Here is a 17,889-nt window from a genome sequence, read left to right as displayed (position 1 = left end):
GCCTGCCGGCTTCCCCCGCTGCGCTCTGGTAACAATTTCATTTATCACAAACACAGAATAAGTAACTATTTCCATGCTCTGTCTTTCTGGATATTTCTTTATTTTTTACTACATATTCTGCTGTATTACTACAGATTTATTCCTACAGAAAAGTAAAAAATTCAGACCTGGTGGTCTTGAACTTCTCAAGAATTAGGAAAAAGGACTGAAGTTTGATATGTGAGGTTCATAAAGCCTTGTGGAGGTAGAATATATCCATGAGTCTGGATCCCACCATAATTTCTCTTAAGATTTGTTGAACAGCAGGTCTTAACAGAAAGAAAAAAAAAACTTTTTTTTTTTTTAATTCACAAATTCTTTCATCGCTTTTGTCATAGAGTTCCTTAGAAGCATTTTTCAGTAGTCTTGGCTCATTCACTCTTTGAACTAAAGCACTCATCTGTGATAGGCCTGACATCCTCAGTCTCCATAGCAAAGGAAAATGCATGAAGTTCAGTCTTTCACAATATTTGCCTGCCATTGAGTATCTTCATTCAACTGAGATAAGCGAATAGTGGTGGCCTGAGGTTCCTGGTGCTTCCTGTTAGAAATGCAGAGCTCTCCCTTTGAAACCACTCCCTTTAGTCTTTGCCTGCTTTAAATACACAGGGAAGGTAAAAAATCACATGAAAAAGGATATAGTAAGGAAAAAAGGAGGGAAGCAATGAGAATGAAGGTACGGGCAAAGGGGAAAGAAACTGATAGAAACAGCAGTCTGGCAGGCAACATTTTAGTCTCTCCAGGCCTGTATTTTAGATATCACACTTCTCTGCATTGTCAAGACTTAAAAGTGAAAAAGGGAATGAAAAATGATATTAAAAGTCTCTAATCTATTTAGAAAATTGGGAAAATGAACTGGAGATTCTTCTGTCCTGATAACTGTTCTGCTAACTTTCAGGAAAAACATGAGTTAGAGGACAGCGCTGAGAAATACAGTTCCCATGGACTGAGTGCGAAGTGCCATATGACAGGGTGAAGGGAAGGCTGCTGTGGGGTGCACTGGGCTAAAGGTCATGCTCAAAGCCCGCCTAAGCCCTCACAGGCTGCTCCAAAACCAGGCACAGCTTGCATTGCCTCAGAATTCACCCTTCCTGCACTGAATTACTGGGGAATGGCAAGAATTAGCCCTTAGAAGTGCTTCTTGAGTATAGCCAACTGCTCTGTTAAATGCTACCCTGGAAGAGGTAATAAATTGCCTTCCGGGAGCTGGTTTGAACTAATCCTACTTTCCCCCGCACTGGCTCGGGTGTGCAGCACCTTGCCCTCGCACGGGCTTGGAGGGCTGGGGCGACACGCGGGGAGGGTGTGCAGTGCTGACAAGGCACTCCTGCACACCCTGCTCCTTGCCAGAGGCGTGCTTTTAGTCCTGTGGCTTATTCCAGCCCTCACTCCAGTCTCAGCAAGATGTTTTGTTTATACGTGGGGCTATTGCCAGCACAGGTGTGTTGGCCAGGAATCACGTTTTTGTATCTCTGGCTGAAATCTGCAGGCTGCATAGCACTCCCGTGTCGAACCAGCACTCACATCCCTTTAAGAGCACCTTTGTAAACAAAGTGTTGGTGCCACATCCCAGTATTGCAGAACACCAAGAGCAGATATGGTCTGTTCAACTTTCTTTGGCAAGGCTGTTTTTTGGTGAGACTGGTAATTTTGGCATGAGCAATTATAATGTTTGGGGCCTCAGGATATTCTTCAAACTGGTTTAACATCCTTACAAGAACAATGCTAATGAAGAAATCCACACTTGGGGATGAGTTTTTTTGCAATTGCAGTTTTTAAATCAAGATAACAGATTCTCTCTATGTTCACACAATGGCCGTTGACTTCATCATTATTTCAGGACATGTAATTGTCTGAATCGGATTGCAAAACCCGGCAAAGTACTGACACCCAGCTAAATTAGAATTTCTGTTTTTCTTCTCGCAATGGCAGTTTTGTAATGATAGCCTTTACAACTTGGTTGTTCTACTCATAATCTCCTAGCAAGGATAAAACTGACAGACATAAAGAAACCCACCACTGAGGGACTGCAAATACTGACATTGCAACTAAGGAGACAAACTCTACTTACTCTGGAACAAGTCAGGAATAGCACCTTGAAAGCTGAGGGAGATAGAGTGGCATCAAAAGGAAGAGAATAGAAATTTAGGTCCATGTTGTCACAGCAGCTTGTTCCAGATTAACTCTATGAACTCACATCCTCACTTCCAATAAGGGATGTGAAACGTGCCCTGGATAGTTGTCAAGTTCAGTTTCTGTGTCGTAGGCATGACCACTAAATTGTAACACACTGCTTAATTTGAGTATTGGTGTTTCAACACTCAAATTGCTTTCCAACCAACAGCAGTCTACCAAACTGCATGACCTTGTTGAGGCGCATAACAAAGTCGAGGTTACAGTCTGCACTAAAAATGAAGGTGAGTCATCTGTGTCTCATCGTAATTGCTAGCCTGTATCATTAACATATTGAAATGCACTTGGAATTACACATCTCATGTTGATTTCCATTGAAGGAGCGTACAGAGGGTCAGTTGCAGTGGGAACGGGGGCAGAAGGAGGTGGGCAGGGCAGCGAGGAGAAGTGCAGGAGTAGTTGTGTGGCACTCCGTAATGATGCAGGCAAACCTAGCAATTTGGGTTAAGAATCAAGAACGGGTTTGGAAACTGAATTTCAGAAACAAACAGCTAGATAACAACTCTGGCCTTCAGAGACCCGCTTCTCTGCACTGCTATAGGCTGCTTTTGCAATCTTGTCAAGTTGCTTGTGGATGATTTTCAAGGAGTCCAGAAACATGACACCCACTGAGGTATGTTTTTTTCCTCCCTGTATCCAAGTTCCTTGTCCATAAAATAGAGAGTATAGCATTTTCCTGCCTCCCAGGGATTTAGAGATGCAGCTACTAGGGTTAGGGGTGATGTAAGGGCCTTAGATGGGGTTTCTTGGTCTGAGTGTTTTATAGACACTAAACAAATAAAACTTCAGACAATGACTTGGAGGCAGATGTTTAGACAGGGCTTATTTTTGTACTGCTGCTTTTCAGTCAGTTTTCCTAAGAAACACTGGCCTTATATCATGCAGTGGAGAAGTTAGGTGGTTATGCATGCCTTGAAACTTTTTTTTGTTGCTCAGAGCTTGTGCACAAATGAAGTTCATTTTATATTGTACTACAGGTTGCAAAAAGCTGGAGTCTCGTTACTTAGTCCCAGGAGACATGTTTCTTTTGGACGGAAAAAAGCTTTCTCTCCCATGTGATGCAGTACTGATTGATGGGAGCTGCATTGTGAATGAAGGCATGCTCACAGGTACAACCTTGGAGTATGAAATGCTACCACCTCCCAGCAGGTCTTCTGACAGGGAGATGTCTCTATCTGTTCTGATAGTGATTTGTTTGCTATTTGTCAGAGTAATTCATGGCAGGAGGAATAATTTACAGTTGTACAGTTGTCTTGGGCTTTTGATCACTACCATTATGTAATATATGTTTCTTATCTGCATGAAAAACAAGTAGGTTTAATATACTCTTAGGAGCAGAAAGTGTAAGTGCTCAAATACACAGCATATGTATCTTTTCTGAGTTTTAGGATTCTGATCTTGCATCAGTTCTGTTCAAGGATAGGTGTCAGTGTGATACATAAACATCTAGCCCCCTACAAGGCATGAACTTGGGTTAGGGCAAAATTTGATCCAAACTCATTGACAGGAAAAGCTCAGAGAAGCTGATGTACCTTGAAACTAAAATTATAGTGGTTGTCACCATAAATCCACCTGTGTATGTCCGTATCCAAGCCAATCAGGCAAGCTTAAGTGCCTAAAGGGTTTTGTCATTTTTTTTAATATGCAGATTCAAACTTTTAAATCCCTCTTAAGTGAAGCTGCACAATATTGTTCTTAGGTGAAAGTATTCCAGTTACTAAAACTCCCTTGCCTCTTACGGAGAGTTCGATGCCCTGGAAAACCCACAGCATGGAAGACTATCGGAGACACGTCCTCTTCTGTGGCACAGAAGTCATACAGGCGAAGCCAACAGGCAGAGGGCCAGTGAGAGCTGTCGTGCTGCAAACTGGTATTTCTTTTATTTTTCGCTTCTAGAGGGAAAGTGGCAGCCCAAGGGACTGATAGGGAAGCTCTTTACTCTTTGTAGCTTAAATCAAGTGTAGATCTGTTGTCTCTGAGAAACGTTTGCTCCCATCCGATGGCTGAGGGATGTGTAATGCTATCCGTCCCCTAACAGAATTGATTTGGACTACAATGCTGTTGTCGGGTGCACAATACATGGCACGTGTCTTCACACAGGGTTCAATACAGCTAAAGGAGACTTGGTGAGATCCATCCTCTACCCCAAGCCTATGAACTTCAAACTCTACAGAGACGCCTTCAAGTTCATTATAGGCCTCTCTTTAATTGGAGTACTTGGACTGATCTACACGGTCTGTGTATTTGTCTACCACAAAGTAAGTACAAGTGACGCAGCTCCGAGCACTTGGCAGCTCATGGTCTTTGCAATATTGTTCGCTTCTGCAGTCAGTGCTGGGGAAGGGGGGGGAGGCACACGAAAAGCAGATTACGATTGTCACCCCGAGAAGCAGGGCTTGGCGCGCGCAGTCCCTCGGCAGCGCGGCGGGGTCCCCTGGCAGTGGCGGGATGGGGCGGGAGGGCAGCTGCGCCCACCCCGCCGCAGCCTGTTGCTCTCGCTGTTTGCAGAAGCCCGTGGCAGAGGTAGTGACTATGGCGCTCCTGCTCTTCACCGTCTCTGTGCCTCCCGCTATCCCCGCTGCCTTGACAACAGGGATTGTTTATGCCCAAAGGAGGCTGAAGAAAAAGAAGATTTTCTGCATCAGCCCGCAGAGGATTAATATCTGCGGGCAGATCAACCTGGTGTGCTTTGACAAAGTAAGGAGCCTTCCGCAGCACTGAAAGGTGCTTTGGCTGCTAGGAATGTGGGATTTCTCCCCCCCCCCCACACACTCCATTTGCCCTTATTTACTTCCAGGGACAAAATCCTCTAGAGGTGTCTGTGTGGGAGGTTCACCCTGGCCAGGAATGCCATGAAGGACCTCTGGGGCCATGGCAAGGAGAAGAGGGTGGGCAGTATCAAAGTAACCAGATATTTATTTAAATCTAGACTGGCACATTGACAGAAGATGGACTGGACCTGTGGGGTGTCATCCCTTCAGAGGGAAGCCGGTAAGGAAGGATTTAATTTAGCGAAGAACTCATCTCCAGTGCGAATGCAGTGCACAAATGTATGGTTAGCAGAGGCGCTTGCATAGGAAAAAGAGAGGGACAGCAAATAAAATGTAGCAAAGTTGGGTGCATTCAAGGGAGGCGGAGGTGCTGAGGGTCCCATGCTGGGCTTCCTCGCCACCATCTCCCCCAGCACCTCCTGGCTCAGCTCCACCTCTCAGAGGAGAGGGGTCTGGGTGCTGCTGCAGGAGACGCAGTAATAAATGTGTCACTGCTAATTCAGGACAAGCATACGGTCCAGAAGTCAGCAGCAGCACGAGTGTTTGTAATTACCCTGAGGGGGTTTAGACAAAATGCACAGAGCTTTTCAATTATGTCATTTGCAGCATAGTTCAATAAATATTCTTAATCTAGTCAATAAACCTTTCATCATCTAAGTGTTAGGATAATGCTCCTTCTGTTGAAATTAGCAGTGTTGCCAACTTTGCCCACTGAATCTCTCCTATCTTCTGTAAATACTATGAAAAAATCAGTGAGGCCACAGAACAGACTTCTCTAGCCAAGCCCATAAAGCTCAAATGTCCTTAGACTCCCTCACACTCACAGTGTGCTTGCATCCCATTTCAATTCCAAGCTCAAACCATACTGAAATCCTCAAGTGATAACCAGTATGTAAAAAATAAACTAGACTATACCCAGAATTATACCATTTAATCAAATCACTGTAATATAATCAACATGCGGTGCAGTCTGCATGTTATGCCAAACTCGAATATTCATCTTATGCAGTGGCCAGGACAAATCATATATGCCATTATCTAGCCCTGAATTTCATTAGTAGCTGCTAATGTATCAGATACTTCAGCCCCAAGGAGATAATTATGCCATAATGAATGAAAGGATGAATTCATTGAGAAAAGAGAAAAATTACATTCCCAATAGTTCCTCGCAGGACAGAAGGAAAATTACTATCTGATGCAAATTAATGAGAAGAGATTAGTTAAGTGTCACACAATAAAAAATTCTTCTACTAGGACCAAAACACAGGCATATATTACAGTCTCTTCTTGCTCCCACCGTGTGACCCAGGGAGGTCACACTCAACAGCTACATGCTCAATGGGCAGCTTGGAGCCCCCCAAGAGCCTGAAAGTCATGGAAATGCCAGCGTTATTTGCACTGAGCTAGTCTTGCAGGAGCATCTGCTCACGTGAGCTGCAGAACAAAATTGGATATGTATTTCAGAATAAATTCAAATAATAGAAAATTCTGTAAGGTGTCAAAACATAAGGATGTCTTTGCAGACGTGTCCAAACTTCACCCGCTGGGAACCAGTGCTGGTGGCTTGCCAAAGCGCTAGGAGGAGCTATTGCTGTCTGCATTGATCTCATTAGTGTATTTACATAATTACTCTTTCTTAAACATTAACATTCTTAAACATATTATAAGAATAGCTGTCAGCTAATCTGAATACTGCTAGGCAGCTACAGTAAAGGAATTTCACTCAACTTGCAAAATATCCTATTGTGCATTTAATAAGATATAAATATTTGCTGTTTTTGTATAGTATTTAGCAGTTTCACAGCCTCTTGCAAGTGTTGATTAATAAGCCAATTATGACCAGACTGAGACCAGATATAATTTACTGGAAACAGAATAGACTTTGATGGCCCAGAGGGACAATAGGTGCTGGAATTCATTGTTCTTTTTGGTAGAACTGCTAGATGTCACACTGCTGAATTCCAGATGCATTTCACTGCTCCTGTTCCACTAATGGGGTAGTTAGTGGTAATCAAAGGTAAATATAATATTTTAAATTTCTCCTTAGTGTGGCAGCCTAAATGGTAATGGGCTGTGTTCTGGTCTGGCAGACATACAGCCTGCCAGTTTCTTAGAAGGAAAAACATTTATGTGAGAAGAGGGGACTCTGCGAAATAACTTTCATGATAAAATTAGAGCCATCATGCAGCCCAGCCTCACGCATGTTCAGGCTGTACTGCAGGGATGAAGAGCAAGTGTACCTCAAGGCTTTCCACAGGAAAAAAAAAAAAGATGCATCAGTCTTTTACAGAGTGCCTCAGTGTAGCTCAATGTGAGTCAATGAACTTATTCAGTTTTAAAATCAAGGTGAGGGCGAGCAACCAGCTTCTGTGGATATGCAGATGTAAATCTACTAGTGGAAATGTAGGTTGCACTCTCTGGCTCTCCCATGTGGCGCTGGTGCTGACTGCCGGCCAGGCAGCGCTCGCCCATCCATGGTACGCGGCACGGGTGTAAAGGGCAGCTTGGAGCACAAGGCAGAGCAGACACACCCTGTTTCCATACCTCAGCTTCAGAAAACTTTTGCTATGGCATACTTCTGAGTATCTTTGAGATCCCTACTGTAAGTTACTTCTCTGCAGGCGGTGTCTTCTCTCTGCATTATCTAACACCCAACAGCAACTGCCAAGCAGGACTCCAAAGTGTCTGTGCTAGCCACTCTGTTTTATCTTCTCAGTTGTTTAGCATCAAGTTGAACTCTGTGCCAATTAATTATCGGATGCTTTTTGGTCTCCTGAATGCATCCTACCTGTTATCCGAAGGACAGGCAGAACAGTGCTTTGCTTGCTGTTATTGGGTTTAGCTCCACCACACTCAGCACACCAGCACCTGTATCCACAAGCTGAGGACCTGTGTCTCTGCATCGCTCTTGCAAGCAGTCCCACTAACCCTCTGCTTTTAACCAGGTTTCAGAAAATCCATAAGTTCCCCTCCAGCACACCTTTGCCCTGGGGACCTGTGTGTGGAGCCATGGTGAGCTGTCATTCACTGGTTGTTTTGGATGAGAAGATACAAGGAGATCCGCTGGACCTGAAAATGTTCGAGGCCACGCACTGGGTAATGCAACTCCTCTTCCAACACATCCCAACCACAGACACCTCCAACACAGCCCATGAGGGGGTGACTCTTAAGTCAAGCTCAAATACCTGCCTATAAGGGAAACTCCTTTTCAGTGCTGGTCCCAACAGTCCTGTCCTACTCCAGGCACAGCTGGAGTTGACTATTTCTAATAACTGTGTGGCAAGTTTGCAGCACTCCAGCAGCATTTTGATACTCTAGCAATTGTTTTCCTTGGGGCTGCTTGCATTTGCTCTCAATTTTATTTGGAAATGGCAGAGTAAGGAAGCAGAGCAGGAGCCTGGTCCCGGCTTGCTGGAAGCAGGGGCTCAGACCCCACCATGGCCGCATGGTGCGGGGACAGCAAGCAGCCAGGGGAGTGCACAAGCGGGTTTTGCATGCCCTTATGCTAAGCGCTGTTTCCTCTGATTAGCAAAGAGTAGCCTCTGTGTAGAAAGCAAGGCTGGAGCTGCATGACCAGCAGTTCCCTGAGAGACTGGGTGGAGGCGAGAAAGAGCCGTGACGCCCCTCCAGGGTGGTGGGGGGAGTGTGACGGGAGCCTGTGGCACAAGGAGGAAATGGCTGCTCTTCGGAGTCTGTCACGGCTCCCTGTGAGCCACTGGGCAGCACCACAGGAGGAGGCAAGGAGGGGTGACTCTGCCGAGGCCATGCCCAAAGGATGTCTTTGCCCACGGGAGCATGGCTCTGCCAGCCTGGTGCAACACCTGCGCTCCTGCAGCGGGCCTGGGGCAGCCACAAGCCTCCTTAAAATTGTCAGCAGTCCCCTTGGCTGCTGCGCCAAGCTCGTCCCAGGAGAGAATCGATGGAAGACCTGACGCAGCAAGGCTGCTCTCCTCTTTCCTTGCCATCATGCGAGAGATGCGGTGAGCCGGCCCTGCCTTCTCCTCCCTCCTCCCAGCTGAGACCTAAGCAAGATGGGGTCTTGGGGCATTGCAGTTAAATGCCCCATCATCTTTTCTCCTCCAATGTTTTGCTCAGGAGGCATTAATCAATAAGGAAAACAGATGGCAGGTCCTTCAGCAGCCCTGCAGGGAAGGCACCAGCCCGGTGCTCACTCCTATGGAAAGACGTGCAGCAGCAGAGTTACACACCAGCAGAAGGGGACTGTGAGGGTGAACGAGCCTTGGCACATGTAAAGTAACAGGGCTGGAGGGCTAAGCAGCTCACAGCTAAAATTGCCATCCTGCTTCTGCACAATACATCAGTGAGAGTCTTCTAAAAGCAAGAAACTAGAAGATAAAATTGACTAGATAAGGATAATTATTTCTCCTTCCCTTAGTCATTGCTCTGTCCAGGCATTAAATCTGTGTGGAACTGGAGTTTAGAGAAACCACATCATTTCACACTTTTTTTTTTCTTTATTCTCAATAAGACAAAACATGCAGGGCCATGTGGGCTTCTGCTAAGGACAAAGCTGCAAGGAGGCTGCCACTTGTGATGGGTGGAAAGCTGTACTAAATTATAATGAACTGCTTCTGCAGCTTGCTGCCAACAGTAAGGAGAAAACATGCTCCCATGTGCTGCTGTTCCTGCTTTTAACAGACAGGTGTGAAGCTTAAAAAAAAAAAAAATCTGCTGTCAGAAACATGCAGAGAACAAAGACAAACTGATGAAAATCTGAGGGTGGAATTGCTCTTTGCAGCACAGGTAAATGATAAGGCTTCCTTAGTGAGATCTGTGAACCGGGGGTGGCCCAGCAGCTGACTGCTTTGCTGCAGGTTCCCAGTGGACACCAGCATCCTGAGATAGCACCAATGTTGTTTTTCTTTTGCAGGAAATAGAGGATTGCAGTACAGCTCAAGATGGGGCTGGCGCTTTCGACACTTGCATAGTTAGACCTGGACCAAAGGCCAGCACCGTGAGTTCAATTCTTTCTGAGAAAGAATATTCTATGTTTTTATCATACAGCATATGTAAAGTCCTAGAACATGTAATATTTACCTTGGCTAGAGGCTGTAAAACGCCTCTCAAACACTCTTTTGGTGCTGTGTTGCATCTTCCCCAAAGCAGGCCAGCTGGAAGCTTAGGGCTGGGAAAGCAAATTCTTTTTAAACAGGAAGAGCTGCTGGGCCAGGCCTTTCAGTCAGCCTCTTGGGGGCTGCAGAGAGAGGGAGAAAGGGCAGCAAAACTACTTCTCCCAAGAGTTAAACACAACTGACAAAATAGTTTAAATAAGTAAATTCAAGGACAAGAAGGAAGAAAATGCTGGTAAGACACTGGAGACTAGCAAGAACAAGGTAAGCTGGAAGGAAAGTGCAGAAGAAAGAGCAGTGAGGTGAAAGAGGGGCTGTAGCAACAGCCATGGGCAGCAGCAGAGCTTTGTTCATCTCTCACCAGCGGGAGAAAGGTGTTAAGTCAAGAAATACCTGTTGTGGGGGGGAAAAGACTCCTTCTGGTGGTGGACTCTAAAACATAAGCAACTTGAAGGGCTCAGGTGCATAAAAGCTCGTAATTTCCAACTCTGCTACTTGCACTAATAAAAGATACTGACTTATTGTATTTCTAGGATTGCTCTGTTCCCTTGGTATTGTCACTGTAACACATCAGATGTCAGCTTCCACATTTGTAACTCCAGGAATCAATATATGGTTATTAAGAAAAACACTGAGACAAAGTCTGGAAAACACATTAAATATAAAGAAGATCACTGAGGCCTCTGGGAACTATTGCTGGGAAGCCAAATGTGTCAAGGCTGCAGTTCCTAAACTTGCAATCAGTGGTCTGATCCCACAGGCAGAAGGCAGCAAAAGTGAATAAATTACCTTGGCCAGAAAAAAAAAAAAAAAGTAAAAGCTCAGGATGGATTTGCTTTGTATAAACAGTGAATCAAGTACCCAAATAACAGCTCATTTTCCTGATCTCTTTCCAGGCTCCTGTGGAAGGAATAGCAATCCTACATCAATTCCCATTTTCTTCGGGGTTGCAGAGAATGTCTGTTGTTACACAGAAGATCGGAAAGGAACAGTATGACCTGTACATGAAGGGAGCACCAGAAACAGTAACCAGCTTTTGCAGACAAGAAACTGGTATAGAACTGGGAAAGGGCAACTTTGAAGTTTTTATCTGGACTCGTTCCAAAACAGAGTTTCTGTTGGGACTGTAATCCTGAAAGGTTTTCAGTACTCTCTCCTAACTGGCTGCACTGCAACCACATGTGCACGGCTCTTCCCACAAACAAGCCTTTGAACCCATGCAATAGTTAAATGTCATTAGTTAAGCAATACATTTTTTTTTATTATTGTTTCTAAGTTCGAGATGCACATGGCCCAGCGGCAAGACAGATGTACAGACTGAGGTTTGGCCACTGTACAGCGTTGAGCTGATTTGCATCTGCTGAAGCTATAGCTCGCAAATGATGCCGACATGTCAAAATACACAGAGTAGGTGTAAGATCATGGTAATTGTATGTGTCATAGCAAGCGTGATGTTGCATACACATTCTTAACTGCTCTGTTAATTTATTGACCTGTGAATTCAGCACTGAGTTACTGCCCCAGCTTGCAAAGGCTTTAAATCTCAGTGATTGGAAACTTGCTGTGGACATGCAAATTACTATTATTAGGGATAATTGCCATTAGTACTCCAGCCAAGACTTCTGTCCTCCCTCTGCAGACAAACAGAGGCTTTTCTTTTTTGCGCATCAGCAATATTATAGGTCTGTTCTCAAATTTGTCTGCAAACTTGAAACTCGGGTCACATTCGCTTGAATGCTTCAGAAGGATGCCAAGCAAACAGAGTACCAATGCTCTGTGGCTCTGTGGTTTGTTATTTCAGATAGCAATGACCTGAGAACAGGTGAAAATGGTTTTGAGGGACAATGGAAAGCTTTAGTTTAACACCACCTAAGATCTAATGACACAAACCTCCAAACAATTCACAGTTAGCAAGAAAAATATCTTTAAAATTAAGTTATGTTCCACTTTCTCAGGTGTCTAAATATCTCCTCTTATCCTGTCTTAACTATTCCTATATTGCTTCCTGCTTAATAAATAATTAGGTACTGCACTGTAAGGCTTTGATTGCAATATGTAGTGGTTACAAAATACTGCAAAATTAAAAGGAACTCCTTGCTTTTAGAGTCACTGGAATGATCATAGAACTGAAAATTTAGGATTTAGGAGAACTCTCCTATTAAGGCATGAACATAAAATAATTTTCCCAGTATAACTCAGCATGTAGGCAGCAAAACTCAGGCCAGAATTGTGAAATTGGGTCAGTCCTCTGCCCAGTAATTCATCTTACTTACCTGCACCTCAGTGTGTGTTTAAGAGCACTGAAGTACATGGATAAATCACTTATTTGAACAGTCACAGAGCCGTGGTACAAACCAGCCGACTTTTATTATGAGAGGGCACAGTGCCTCTAAGTAAGGCTATAATATGTCCTAATGGCCAGGCACTTAACCCTAGAAAAGAGATTGGCAAGGGTGAAGTATTTTAACCATGAAACTTTTTCCCCGTGAACAGTCCCAGCTAATTTCTTAAAGGAGCTTAAGACGCACACGAGCCAAGGTTTCAGAGTCATTGCGCTGGCCCATAAGGTGCTGAACCTGGGAGGGGATGCAGACGTGTGCAACCTGAAGAGGTAAGGTTTGCTGGCGAGCTCCTGGTATCCCTGCCCCATCTGTTCCCTCATCTGCTTGTCCTGGCCTGCCCTGCCCCAAACCCTTCCCAAACCTTCCCTTCCTTCCCCGGCAGAGGAAGCGCAAGGGCGATAGCTGCGCCGTATAACACCGCCTTCCCGGCAGATGGTGGTTATACTGTTAATTACCCAATATACTAGTGCTCGTGTAAGGCTCACCGAGCCGAGGTTCAGAGGCTGCTGTCGGGCGGTAACGGGAGCCGGTTATTGCGTTTCAAAAAGGCAATGAACTGGGACCGCGGTAGGGAGTAACTCTGCGTGCCGCAGTCCAGGGGCTTCAGCCAGCCTGTTCCCGCGAGCGTCCGTCCCTCCGTACGCACGTCCGGCTGCCTCGCGCCTTCCTTGGGGCGGCAGCGTAGAGGAGCCGCTGTCTGGCTGAAGCTGCAGAAATGTCAGCGCTTGCTGAGCACTGTTTGTCCCGAATCCGGCATCAGCTGGGTTTCCCGGCAGAGAAAGGGCAATTCCAGCCGAGCGCGGCTTCCCACTGAGCCAGACCTGCAGGGAGAGTCTCGCTCTCCGCGCAGTCCCCGGCAAACGGCCCGTGTGTGTTTCTTTCCTTGCTCCAAGAGAGGTGGCGGAGTCCGACCTGGAGTTCCTGGGGCTCCTGGTCATGGAGAATCGCCTGAAGCGGGAGACGGAGCCTGTGCTGAGAGAGCTCGCTGCCGCCCGCATCCGGAGCGTCATGGTCACAGGTGACGCCCCGCTCGCCCTGCACGTGCAGCCCGCCCGCCCGGGCCCGCGAGCAGCCGGGGAAAGGTTGGCTCTGCCGGCAGGGGAAGGTCGGCTCCCGCTGCAGCTCCGCGGCCTCCGCCCTGGCGGCCTGGGCGGCTGCGACGCAGTGGCGGGCGTTAGCGGTCTGCCTCGCCGGTGTCGTTCGCAGGGGACAACCTTCAGACGGCTGTCACGGTAGCCAGGAGCGCGGGGCTCGTTCGCGGGGCCAGCCGAGTGATCCTCGTCGAGGCGAGCGAGCCGGAGGGCTCCGCTCCAGCTTCCCTTTCCTGGCAGCTCGTGGAGGACAGCAAGGCAAACACAGCCGGGCCCAGCGTAAGCACAGCCGGGGACGGTGGCATTTGGGTGCCGGCTGGAATTACCAAAGCTTTAAACGTGTAGTAATCAGCTTCTTCACCTGGACTCCTTGCCGGGCACTTTGCAGCAGCTAGGAGGAGCAGGGGAAAACCCTGGGGCTGGTTTTCGTCTGCCGCAGGGCACACAGAGGTGTGATACGGACCATTCGCCTGCTGAGGAGAAACAGCTAATACAGTGGCTCTTTGCTCTGGATAACACGTAAAATAACTGTGCAAATGACTGCCTGTGCTCTGCAGACGCCGTGGCCACTGCACTCGCCCTTTGGGTGCGCAGAATTAGCACAAATTCTTGCCTGTGTGACTATTTGCTGGACCAAACTTCAGTGTTTAAACTAGCAGGATCACGTAACCGGTATTCATTGCACATGGAAACGCAGCTAGAAGACCAGGCGCTGCCAGGCTCACGGAGGCTGGCACAGGGCGTTGCGCCAGGCCAATCTCCCCGTTAGCCTGGTGGGAGGCTGCAGGCGTGGAAGCGGGACGGCGTTTCCGAGCCCCGCGGCACGGGTCAGGCAGCGGGGCTGGGTGTACGGCGGCGATGGGAGTGGGGGCTTGCTGCAGGGCTGGGACGCTCCTCCGCCGCCGCCAGCTCCGTGTGGTCCCAGCCAGGGCTGGTTATCATCCGGGAAGGGGAGATGGCTCCAGAGGCAGATCTGTCCCAGGGCCAGCACAGGTTCCGGGGCTTCAAGACGTTATGACTTCAATCTGAGGAAAAAAATGCTGTCTTATTTCTAGGAGATATGTGTTAATACTGAGGAAAAAGAGATCTTGGAAGGAGAAACCTGCAACTACCATTTTGCGATGGATGGAAAGACCTATCAAATTATTATAAAGCACTTCTACAGCTTGCTGCCAAAAGTAAGTTGGGAGGGAACAAAGCACCTGCTTTCCTCTCCATTTCATTTAAATGGGAGTTGTGTTCAGGCCACTCCTGCTGAACAAGAAAGGTACCTATAACCCTGTTATTTCACATGTTGACAACTCAGGCTACTTCCCAACATGTCTCAAGTTTAACCTGAACAGCTCGCTTTCAGCATCTGCTCTTTTGAGACTTCAAATGACAAGGTTAGTTGTGGTGCTGTGAGCAGCTGCACTACTCCACGGTCACCTTCTCTGCTTGAGTTTAATTAAAAAATATCAGCCCATTTCCCCAGGTACCACTACCATAGCTGGCAGTGGCTTCTGCTCAGCAGCAGCATCAGAAACATGAAATACCCCCACCTAGGTGCAGAAATCTTCAACTCCTGTCACACAGTCCATAAAACAGCTGGAACTGGGAGAGATACTGTTTGGCCAGATTTTCAGGTAGGAAAAAACTTAGGCTTAGTAATATTACGCCAGTGTCATCAACCATCTGTTGTGCACTTGGAAAACACTTAACTTTGCTACTCAAAAGGCTGTTGCAGAGCCCATGACACTCACTGTTTTCCCAGCACCTGCTATGGAGAGGAAATCAAAGAAGAAAGAAATCAAAGCATGGTAAATCTGACCCTAATTTAGAGGAAGCCCTAACTTCAAGGGTAGCAAAACCTTGCAGATTTGAAAGACAGAATTGGAGGATTTTAAGCACACGTTAGACACCAGTCAAGGAGGCCTGATCCTGCCCCAGGGGAGCGGTGTGGACAAGCTGACTTCTTCAGGCCCCACTCAGCCTATGCCGTGAATGCAAGCCCGAGGACAGCCTGCTGCTCTTTCTTGCAGATATTGGTGAACGGGACTGTCTTTGCTAGGATGTCTCCTGCCCAGAAATCCAGCCTTGTTGAAGAGTTTCAAAAACTGAAGTAAGGTTTTGTTATTGTTGTTAAAAAAAGAAAAAAAAACAGTAAAATGCTTTGTTTGAAGTATAATTATACCAGCCAGCACTGCTCCAAACCCAGCTTTCTGATCCTCCCTTCCTCCGCACATAATCCATATTCACATCCTTTGTGGCCACGTTCCTCCCAGTCTGCCTGCAAGAATCCTGCGTGTCAGGAGTAGCTCTAGCCATGGGCTAGTTTTAGCCACTGTTTCTCTCTGTTGCAGTACGGTAAGCAGCGTTATCCAGGGATGAGACAAACACAGAGCCAGGCTCTAGCCCACGCGAATACCCCCTGCTGCCCACCAGCAACTCCCGCATGCTTGCTGGCACTGCTGCGGCTGCAGCTTTAGCAAAGCTGATGAGAGCCCGAAGCAGCCAGGAGTTTGACCCAAAAGATGCTCTTTCAGATACCTTCTGAATGAATGTTTCCTTCCCCGCCAGAAATCGCACTAACTACAAATATTGCTGGCTGAGGACAAACAGGATGTGACACCTTTCCGAAAAGAAACAGTAAAGTTATTGGTTATGAGGTGCTTCATCTGGGGAGGAGGTCCCCAGGCCTCTAGGAGGGCCCTTGTGTGGTGGTTTGGGAGCTGCCGTGTTATTCTAGTAATTCCTGCTTCGCTGGGCCTACAGGCACATTCAGGGGCAAATGCCACTAAAAGTCAAGCTGCAGCCACAGGAACAAACGTGCAAATATGCACACCCTGCTCCCTTTCCATGACATCTAGTACCAAAGGGAAAACACTGTATGGAATAAAATGACATTGTTTCCTTTCCTGTTATAATCTCTTTCAAAATTTAATCCTAATTTTGCTCTCTGCACTCTGCCCCAACCCCTCCCCATACTTGATTAACCCTGTGGAAACAGCCCTCTTATTCCCGCTGCATCCATCTCCTGTAGCAGGGTAACATGAGTCCTGATCTAATATCCCTGCAAATCCTATGCCAGTGAGTATCCTACTGCATGATCAAATAGTTGCATGCAAAGCTTATGCATTTGTCTGTCTTTTTCCCCATCAGTTACTACGTGGGTATGTGCGGCGATGGAGCTAATGACTGTGGGGTACGTACAAGCTCATGTCCCATTCTTGTCAAAAGTTTCAGCTCACGCAGTCTAGCAAGTACTGTTGCAAGGGGCTGTGCAACAAAACATTTCATCAGCATTTTCCGAGTCAGCCTGTGGGTACACTCAGTCAGCGTGACATTGTAAAATACAATCTACGTGCTTTTTTTTCATAATACCATCCAAAAAAACCCAGAGGAGCATTACTGTTTGTTTGTTTGTTTGTTTTTCCCCAGAAACTGGGGGCAGGAATACTTCTTTTTACACATTTGTTCGTATTTACAATTATTCTGATTCAACTTCTGGGACTAGAATGTAAAGCTGATGGCCTTAGAAAAATAGTTATATCGTCTATTATATTATCTATTATTATATGAATAATATAATATTATAAAAATGTATTGGTTTTGCAAAAGTTGCCCACAGCTCACTGCTGAGTACTAAAGAAGAGGTGCTGAGATCAGGTTACTGGGAGCTCATAAGAAAGCAGCAAAAGAAATATGAAGAGGGCATTGAAAGGAATAGAAAGAAGAAAGAGGAAGTGCTAATATAAATAGTTTAACAGAATATTTAACAGAAGAGGTATATGCAAATTCCAGTATGGGGGAGAGGCTACAGCATCATTCAAAAGACTGTAAATAGGTATAATGGGATTAAATGAACAAAAGAGATATTTAAGCCCTGGGGAAGGAACACTATCTGGAAAATGAGATCAGTTAGGCTATAGAATAGAGGAAGATCAATTACCAAGGACGTTTGAAGCAAAGCTTGAAAAGCACCAGTAAACGTAGGGCGCAGGGTGTAAGGGTATCTCTCCATTTTCTTACTCCTGTGGATTTCAGGCTTTGAAAATGGCCCATGCAGGAATATCGCTGTCAGAGCAGGAGGCATCCGTGGCTTCCCCTTTCACGTCCCAAATTCCCAACATACAATGTGTGCCGGAGCTGATCAGGTAGGTTCGCTCGGCGCCCTGCCGCCTGCCCGGAGCTCCATGTGCCAGGCTGCTAGTGGGAGAGCACAGGAGTGAGCAGGACCCTGAGGCAGCTTGGTGATAACAAAAATAGTTTGTATTTACTTTTTTATATTTGTATGGCTATTTTTGTAAACACACACACACACACAGAAGGGGGGGGGGAAGAGATCGCATGTACGTGTTTGCCACAAGGATGTTGAGAAACC

At 46.4% G+C, this 17,889-nt stretch overlaps 1 protein-coding gene across 1 annotated transcript in view; it reads left to right on the top strand.

The window, feature by feature from the left end:
- The window catches only part of LOC106498394 (probable cation-transporting ATPase 13A5), a 36,572-nt gene that overhangs the window by 11,121 nt on the left and 7,562 nt on the right, over window positions 1–17,889 (top strand). The window contains exons 8-23 of the mRNA XM_067302184.1: window positions 2,384–2,456; window positions 3,210–3,341; window positions 3,932–4,102; window positions 4,333–4,490; window positions 4,741–4,929; window positions 5,162–5,223; window positions 7,949–8,099; window positions 9,895–9,978; window positions 10,990–11,146; window positions 12,587–12,704; window positions 13,329–13,453; window positions 13,642–13,805; window positions 14,582–14,704; window positions 15,548–15,627; window positions 16,668–16,710; window positions 17,553–17,662. Of these exons, the coding sequence (XP_067158285.1) occupies window positions 2,384–2,456; window positions 3,210–3,341; window positions 3,932–4,102; window positions 4,333–4,490; window positions 4,741–4,929; window positions 5,162–5,223; window positions 7,949–8,099; window positions 9,895–9,978; window positions 10,990–11,146; window positions 12,587–12,704; window positions 13,329–13,453; window positions 13,642–13,805; window positions 14,582–14,704; window positions 15,548–15,627; window positions 16,668–16,710; window positions 17,553–17,662 (1,940 nt within the window). The remainder of the gene's footprint in view (window positions 1–2,383; window positions 2,457–3,209; window positions 3,342–3,931; window positions 4,103–4,332; window positions 4,491–4,740; window positions 4,930–5,161; window positions 5,224–7,948; window positions 8,100–9,894; window positions 9,979–10,989; window positions 11,147–12,586; window positions 12,705–13,328; window positions 13,454–13,641; window positions 13,806–14,581; window positions 14,705–15,547; window positions 15,628–16,667; window positions 16,711–17,552; window positions 17,663–17,889) is intronic.

Source organism: Apteryx mantelli, chromosome 9 (assembly GCF_036417845.1).
Source record: "Apteryx mantelli isolate bAptMan1 chromosome 9, bAptMan1.hap1, whole genome shotgun sequence".
In the NCBI taxonomy this organism is placed as follows: Eukaryota; Metazoa; Chordata; class Aves; order Apterygiformes; family Apterygidae; genus Apteryx; species Apteryx mantelli.
The sequence above is the reverse complement of the archived record's forward strand: the minus strand, read 5'-3'. Positions and strand labels throughout refer to the sequence as shown.